This window comes from Myotis brandtii, unplaced genomic scaffold, assembly GCF_000412655.1.
Source record: "Myotis brandtii unplaced genomic scaffold, ASM41265v1 scaffold534, whole genome shotgun sequence".
Classification (NCBI taxonomy): Eukaryota; Metazoa; Chordata; class Mammalia; order Chiroptera; family Vespertilionidae; genus Myotis; species Myotis brandtii.
In genome coordinates this window covers 104,529-113,518 of record NW_005369961.1, presented here as the reverse complement: position 1 = coordinate 113,518, position 8,990 = coordinate 104,529, and the positions used below count along the sequence as shown (strand labels likewise).

Sequence of the window (8,990 nt, the reverse complement as noted above, 5' to 3'; positions counted from 1 at the left end):
GGAATAAATGATCGCTCTAAATTAGAGTCGGGCATCTCCTAATTGTATTGTCAAAAGTCATATCATGGTCATTACTAAGGCTTTTAGAATGCAATTTCTCATTTGCCATGAAGATGACTACAAAACATTTTCCCAATAGGTTTTCTTTCTGCTATATTGGTAGCATTGCTATGTTTAGCCTTTTGGGAATACTTTTCTAAGTCATATCAATCAAGGATTATAGCACCATTTGTTTTGTGGCAAAGGAACACAACTCTCTCTCTCTCTTATTGAAGAGGGGTTACCAATTTCCTGAAGATATCAGGAATTGTTCCCCACCACAAGTCAATACTGTGGAAGTCTGTGTCAAGACAGGTTCCTCAGTTGTAGATATGGTGAAAATATTAACTCAACGTTAGGATAAAATGCATGGAGGTTAGTCCTCTGGAAGGCAGGTGAGTTCATGGAGAAGGAATAATAAAAACTAGAGTCACCTGACTACTAATGTGGTCACCTGGGAACAACGAATCAGTAGGAAATTTTATTTTCCTTCTAGACCATTGTCCCATGGGATACAATGTGCTCAGAGGTGGGAGTAACAATGAAAACAGTGCCTAATGAACCAATAAAGGGAGCTGAAAATATATCCTCTGTTACAGACCATTAGGGTGTGTGCACCTTCAACTGGACAGAACATGGTGGAGTCCTAAGCCTGACTGGGGACCAATGCTTCACTCCTTCCTGCTGTCTTGTCTGGGGACAGAGCTTCAGTCTCCATCATCAGCGATCTGGGGAGGATTTCAGACTTTCACATGAAGACTTTCCACTCAGAGACCCCATCCAGGTGAGTCTGAGAGCCCAGTAGCTGCTTCAGGAAAGATTCAGAGAGATTGGACCCTGACAACTTCTACTTGAAGTCACCTGAGAGCCAAACCAGCCTAACCCATAGCTGAGAGACTGCCATGTTTGTGTGCTACGTTGCTAATTAATTTTTAAATAATTTATTTAATGTTACAACGAGAGGTTTCTGTTGGATTCAGCAAAATAGGGGTAATTGTTGACAATTAAGTGATAAGAATGGAAGTCCAATTGGATGAGACAGAGGAAGGAATTGGAGGCATTAAGTGTTTTAATAAAATTAGAACATATTAGAGGAGTGTTGCAGTTAAGGGGAGTAGGCAAATAGAGTAAAAGAGGGCATTTTTTCAACTATTTAAGATAGGATGTATTTACCCTGTTTTGTATTTTTTTTAAAGATCCAGAAACATGGGAGTAGATATACCTTGCAATAGCAATTCTTGAGGCATACATTTCACAGTACTATCACACACGTTGGGCAGTCACATGAAAATTTGTATTTAAGATGCTAATGAGCATTGTTGTGCAATACTTTTTTACCAAGAGGTGGGGAAGCAATGGAGACATTTGTGACGTATGGGGAAAAAATCAGCCAAATCTTATCACCAGTGATAACTAGTCATTTATCACTTCACACAGCAAGGAACTATGCTAAGCTTTTGAGGGAGAATATTAATTTAGAATGATTAACTTAGAATGAATCTGTTGTCTCTCCAAGTTCAAGCAGCTAACATATTGCAGATTGAGATTCAAAGCCAAGATTCAGTTTTCTGATTCAAAGAGATTTGCATCTAAAAGCATTTAGAAAAGTCTTACCATTTATCTTTTCAAAATCCTCATCTCTTGTTGTACATCGTATATTTGCTGTTATAATTTGTGTGTTTGTTCCCTTTGCCTAGTTTTCTAGTGGATGTTCAACCAGTAATACATCTTGACATCAAAAAGATAGCACTCCTTTCTCTTTTGCATAAATTCCTTTCTCTTTTGCATAAATTGGTTTTTGCTGTTTTATTAGTTATTCTGGGCATCAGGGGATAGAACTGGGGTTGGAATTCTGCCAGAAACAAGCAGCTTTGTCCTCAGCACAGTCTCTCGGGGGCCCTCTGAGCTTGTCAGATCTTGTTATTTTCCATGTCTATTTCTTTCCTCTCTCACTTTTTTCCAAATGGATTTTAATTTGTTTAATACAGGACACAAAATGATCTTAATATAATGGAGTCCCGTGTTCATGGGAGGCTTACCAACTTGAATTTGGGAATTATTTATACATTCTTTATGGTAAAGATAATTTTATGTTAACAACCTGCCCTATATCATTCCTAATTATTGTGATTGTGAGAAGAGCAGGGAGTAACATGGCCCCAGGAGGACACAGTGTGGTGTGTGTGTGTGTGTGTGTGTGTGTGTGTGTGTGCGTGTGTTTATTTTGTGAGGGATGAGCAGTTCTCTGGGCAGTGGTACCTAAGCTCATATACTCCAAATGTGACCCTTTAAAAACAGACACTACAGCACTGGCCAGTGTGGCTCAGTTGGTTGGAGTGTCATCCTGTACACCAAAAGGTGGCAGTTTCCATTCCTAGTCAGGGCACATACCTAGTTCGCAGGCGCAATCCTCAGTCAGGACACAGTCAGGAGGCAACCAATTGGGAGGCAACCAGACGATGTTTCTCTCTCACATGGTTGTTTCTCTCTCTGTGTCCCTTCCTGTCTCTCTAAAAAAAAAAAAAAATCAATAAAAAGCACATCCTTGGGTGAGGATTTAAAAATAAATAAATAAAATATTTTAAAAATAAAGACACTACAATCTTAACCAACAGATGGAAATACAGGGGAAAAAAACATTTCTATTCACAGGAATCCTTTGAATTAAAAGTTAAAAAGAAAATGAATGACATGTAGGCGAGGGACTACTTCTGTCTTGATTTCAGCAGCAGCAGTGAGGCCACATTCTTCCCCCACATTCTCTGATTTGGGTGAGGATTTAAAAATAAATAAATAAAATATTTTTAAAATAAAGACACTACAATCTTAGCCAACAGATGGAAATACAGAGGGGGAAAAAACATTTCTATTCACAGGAATCCTTTGAAATAAAAGTTAAAAAGGAAATGAATGACATGTAGGCGAAGGACTACCTCTGTCTTGATTTCAGCAGCAGCGAGGCCACATTCTTCCCCCACATTCTCTGACGCTCTCTCTCATCACTCTCCCTCTTGCTCATTCCCCTTCACACTCTGGCTTCCCAAGAACCATGTGATTTCACTCATATCCTATCTAATAAAAGAGTAATATGCAAATTAACCATCACTCCACAACAAATATGGTGGCGCCCACAGAGGCTGGGCAGGACGCTGGAGGAGTCACCCCGGCAAAGTGAGCCCAGCAGGCCATCGGGCCCGCAGGCAGCATCCAGCAGGGCCTGCTGAGCGGTTGCTGTGGTGACCTTTGAGCAGGCAAGTGGGGCTGCAGGCAGCACCCAGCAGGGCCTGCTGGGTGGTCGCTGCAGAGACCGGGGAGCAGGCAATCGGGCAGCAGGCAGCACCCAGCAGGGCCTGCTGGGCGGTTGCCATGGTGACCTGCAAGCAGGCAAGCGGGGCCTGCAGGCAGCACCCAGCAGGGCCTGCTTGCCCATCCCAGTGGTGTGGAGCAGGCAGGCCCCGCAGAGAGCAGAGAACCATGGGGAGTGGGCCCAAGCTGTCAGTAGCACATCCCCTGAGGGATCCCGAATTGGAGAAGGTGTAGGTCAGGCTGAGGGACCTCCCCACCCTTCACCCCCCACCCTGTGCACGAATTTTGTGCACCAGGCCTCTAGTGTGGGATATAAAACTGAAAGCAACAAATGGACAAACAGGAAAAATAAAAACTCATAGACACAGACAACAGTGTGGTGGTTACCAGAGAGAATAGGGGTGTGTGGATGGGGGGCTAGTAAAGGGTTAAGGGGGTCAAATACATGGTGATGGAAGGAGATTTGGCTTTGGGTGGTGGGCACACAGCGCAATAAACAGATGATGGACCATGGAATTGTGCACTTGAACCCCATATAATTTATTAACCAATGCGGTCAGTAGCACATCCCCTGAGGGATCCCGAATTGGAGAAGGTGTAGGTCAGGCTGAGGGACCTCCCCACCCTTCACCCCCCACCCTGTGCACGAATTTTGTGCACCAGGCCTCTAGTGTGGGATATAAAACTGAAAGCAACAAATGGACAAACAGGAAAAATAAAAACTCATAGACACAGACAACAGTGTGGTGGTTACCAGAGAGAATAGGGGTGTGTGGATGGGGGGCTAGTAAAGGGTTAAGGGGGTCAAATACATGGTGATGGAAGATTTGGCTTTGGATAGTGGGCACACAAAGCAATAAACAGATGATGGGTCATAGAATTGTGCACTTGAAATCCATATAATTTATTAACCAATGCGCTGCAATAAATTTAATTTTTTAAAAAGAGCCTTGAGTATCTGAAACAAATGCCACCCTCTGGGTCTTTGCACTGATTCTTCCCACAGCAGGGCACACGCTTCCCCCAGATAACTTCCTGACTCCCACTTTGTCTTCCTCTAGGGCTGCTGAAATGTCTCTTTGCAGGTCTTTCTGAGCTTTCAGTAAAATACAACACCTCCATTCACTCTATTTTATGCCTGCTTTTCTTTTTCATAGCATCTGTCACTATCTGACACAGCATATGTTTTTCTATTTGGCAATTTATATCCTTTCTTCATCATTGGAGTGTAGAAAACTATTTCTCAGCATTCTATTCTCTTACAGAAGATAGTCAGTACTCAACATAAATTCCTCAAATGCATAAAAGAATTTTCCATTAAGACTGTATATTACATGACCTCTTGGGGGAAAGCTGAGTGGAGGACAAGAATTCCTAATCACAGTTGTCCCAGCAGATCCCTTAAAGGGGATATGATCAATATAAATATAATATACAATTTTTTAACTGAAAAACATAAAAAAATTCTAGCATTTCACTATGTTAATACCCACATGTGTAAAATTAATATTGTTTTTCTTCCTAGTTATGACCACCACCACATGGTACAAGGCAATGATACACGAACTTCAGAATTTGTTCTTCTGGGACTTTCAGAGGAACCAGCACTGCAGCCCCTCATATTTGGGCTTTTCCTCTCCATGTACCTAATCACTGTGTTGGGAAACCTGCTCATCATCCTGGCCGTCAGCTCAGACTCCCACCTCCACACACCCATGTACTTCTTCCTCTCCAACCTGTCCTTGGTAGACATCTGTTTCACCTCCACCACCGTCCCAAAGATGCTGTGGAACATCCAGACACAGAGCAAAGTCATCACCTATGAAGACTGCATCACACAGATGTATTTTTTCATACTCTTTGCAGGGTTGGACGTCCTCCTCTTGACCGTGATGGCCTATGACCGCTTTGTGGCCATCTGTCACCCCCTGCACTACACAGTCATCATGAACCCCCGGCTCTGTGGACTTCTGGTTCTGGTGCCCTGGATCATGTGTATCCTGAATTCCCTGTTACAAAGTTTAGTGGTATTGAGGCTGTCTTTCTGTCCAAACTTGGAAATCCACCACTTTTTCTGTGAACTTAAACAGGTGGTCCAACTTGCCTGTTCTGACACCTTTCTTAATAACATGGTGATGTATTTTGGAGTTGGGCTGATGGGTGGTTGTCCCCTGGCCGGTATCATTTACTCTTACTCTAAGATAGTGTCCTCCATATGTGCAATCTCATCAACTGAGGGGAAGTATAAGGCATTTTCTACCTGTGCATCTCACCTCTCCATTGTCTCCTTATTTTATGGTACAAGTGCAGGAGTGTACTTTAGCTCTGCTGCTGCCCACACCTCACACTCAAGTGCAACAGCCTCAGTGATGTACACTGTGGTCACACCCATGCTGAACCCCTTTATCTACAGTCTCAGGAACAAAGACATAAAGAGGGCCCTGAAAAGATTCGTTGGGGTGGTAGTTATAAAAAGACCAATCATCCTGGGGCTGAAAAAGTGCCCATGATTACAGGGCTGCAAACATTAAGAGCCAGAAATTGCTATTCTTTGATCAGATTGGAAAACGCACTTGCTCCCTCTATTTCATGCCTGAAATTTCCATTTATTTGATTTTAAATTCCCGATACAATTTCGTAACTCCCTTGATCGAGCTTTCTGCTCTGTCTGATATCTGTACAGTTTTCCACTTTTTAATTTTTATTTTCCTAGCCTCCCCACGTGTTTCCCCACCTTGATTGAGGAATATTTGGAAATGTACATTTCTTTTGTAGAACAAATTGCATTTATTAAAAATATTTTTCTCTGAAATGACATCTAACTCCCTAGTAAATTTTCTATAGTTTTCCTGAAAGACGTTGTATTACTCACATGGAAACAAAACTACACGTGGCAATTAAGGCCACTTATGTAATTTTATTGCAGAAGAAAATTTGAAAACAAAGTGACATTTGGGTCTGTCATTCTTTTCTACATCATTATCACCAACTTAACTGCTCTTCCTGATAATGTCAACTCTAACATGCTGCTACATTGTGGTTTTTTTAATCCTCACCCAAGGATATGTTTTTATTTATTTGAGAGAGAGGGGGGAGCGAGGGAGAGAGAGAGAGAGAGAGAGAGAGAGAGAGAAATATGAGAGAGAAATATCAATGTGAGAGACAAACATCCATCGGTTGCCTCCCATACACCCCCGAACAGAAGTCAAATCTGCAACCTTTTGATGTATGGACAACTCCCCAACCAACTGAGCCACACCAGCCAGAGCTATGCTACTGAGTTTTGTAACTGGTCTCTTAGTGCATTTTTTAATTCGGCCTCGTGTCCCCTATAGGCACTGACAAAAATTGATGATCAAACATATAATTGCAGGTGGGGTCTACATTGAAAGGCACATTTGAATAAATAGATTGACCTAATATGGTCTTAGAGTCAGGGATGACTTCAAAAATGAGGAAGCAAAATTTTTAATCACATATTTTATTACTATAAAAGTTTTTCTTTTCCATACTGTACATCTACTGGTATTCATTGAAGTATGGAAAATTGGTGTCCATGTACAAGGGCTTTTAATTTTTTAAATTATAGATTATATACTATATTATATTAGTTTCAGGTATACAATAGTATGATTATACATTTCTATAACCTTCTGAATCCCACTTCTGGGTATTTATCTGAAGAAATAAAAAGACATCTATAATAAAAGATACATGCACCCCTATGTTCATTGCAGCATTGTTTACAATAGTCAAGATATGGAAGCAACCTATGTGTCCATCAATAGATTAACTGATAAAGAAGAAGTGGTACATATACACAATGGAATATTACTCAGCCTTGAAAAGAATGAAATTTGCAACAACATGGGTGAATCCAGAAGGTAATATGTTAAGTGAAATATATCAGACAAAGACAAGGGTTCTTTTCTTTTTCGTTGAGGTGAAGGATTGGTTACTATGTTTATGGTTTCTCTCTTGACTTAGCTTCCTGTTTCTACTTTAAAACTGACAGTGCTGAGTACTGATATGACTCTAAGGCTCTAAATGAAATATCTCTTCTTTTCTAAATTTTGTCATAACCATAAAATGGGCAGTGAATAACAAGATCATTATTATTCATTATATGATGAAAGGATAACCAATTAGAGAGTTTGAGTTCCTGTCCACTCATGTGGTTCAGGTACCAACTTTTGTGAAAAGGGGCATGTCCTCCCAGCTTCCCTGGTTACCTGCAAGTGAACCTCAATGGAGTTACTACTTAATACAATTATCTGAAAAAAACTTCAATACTAAAGTAATCATGAATGCTATCTTCAAATATCTGTACAAATGCCTAGAATGGGGAGAGGTATATTATTATGATTTATCTCTGTTTATTATTGTATCAGTTAGCTATTGCTATATAACAAGCCATCCTAAAGGCACTTGTTTTAATATAATGGCTTTATAATCAAATGGGATTGTATGGTGGGAAGTTGTTTTGATCTCTTCTGGGCTCATCATGAGTCACTACATTATATTTCTAAATCTCTTTCATGATGTTTTGTGCATCTGTATTGCACGTCTTTCATCAACCATAATGTGATGTTTAAGACATATATGTCTGTGTTGACCTTACCGTTTATGGTAAAAATAGCTTATCAAATGTGAATTGCCTTAATTTAATATCACAGTTCTGATATTTATATCTTAAACCTTGATTTCTTCCCAGTAATAAGAATTATTTTCATGCTGTTGCAAATGGTAAGAACTCCTTCTTTTTTACCGCAGTTTAGTATTCCATTGTGTAGATGTACCACAGTTTTCTAATCCACTCATCTGCTGATGGGCACTTAGGCTGTTTCCAAATCTTGGCTATGGTGAATTGTGCTGCTATGAACATAGGGGTGCATATATCCTTTCTATCAGACCGTCAAACCTTAGAGGGAAGGTAGGGGAGGGTGGGGGTAAGGGGGAGAGATCAACCAAAGTATGTGTATGCATGCATATAAGCCTAACCAATGGACACAGACAACAGGGGGGTGAGGGCATGAGTGAGGGGATGGGGGGGGTAATGGGGGGATAAGGACACATATGTAATACATTAACCAATAAAGAATTTTTTTTAAAAAAGAATTATTTCCCACCATTATCTGGTGTGTCTCAGCTCCCTGTGCTTTTGATCTGAGAGTATACATCACTAGAATTTTTAATCTAACTGAAACAGGAATTTTGGGGGGTGAAAAAGACAGGTTTTGGAAATTTTAGAAATTAAGGGGACCATAGGGGAAGCACAGGGCTGCAGAGCAGCAGAAGGTATATTTATAGAGTAGGAAGCTGAAAAGCTGCAACAGGCACATTTCCATAGAATGAGGGATCTGGGAACAGCAAAAGGTCTATATTTACAAAATAAAGGGAAGGAAGCCCTTCATCCAAAGGGAGAAGAAGAAAGCCCAAAGGGAATAGGAAAACAATAAGGAAGGAGGGGGGAAGAACTTCACATGTCCCACGTGAGGTTTGATCTTTGAGCCCAGGAGTTACTATAGTAACCAGAAAGGGAATAGTGACCAATCAGAGGGGATACCAAGGCACCAGGATCTGCAGCCTTTATAAGCCATAGGGAAAAGGAACTCAGTGGGACCCTTTCTCCCTCCCTACGTGGA

General features: G+C 40.9%; 1 protein-coding gene across 1 annotated transcript; it reads left to right on the top strand.

The window, feature by feature from the left end:
* The first annotated feature begins 4,886 nt into the window (after positions 1–4,886).
* On the top strand, positions 4,887–5,855 carry LOC102252829 (olfactory receptor 7A17). The gene has a single exon (XM_014549041.1). It carries the CDS (start codon positions 4,887–4,889, stop codon positions 5,853–5,855), a length of 969 nt encoding a protein of 322 aa, XP_014404527.1.
* Positions 5,856–8,990: the final 3,135 nt, after the last annotated feature.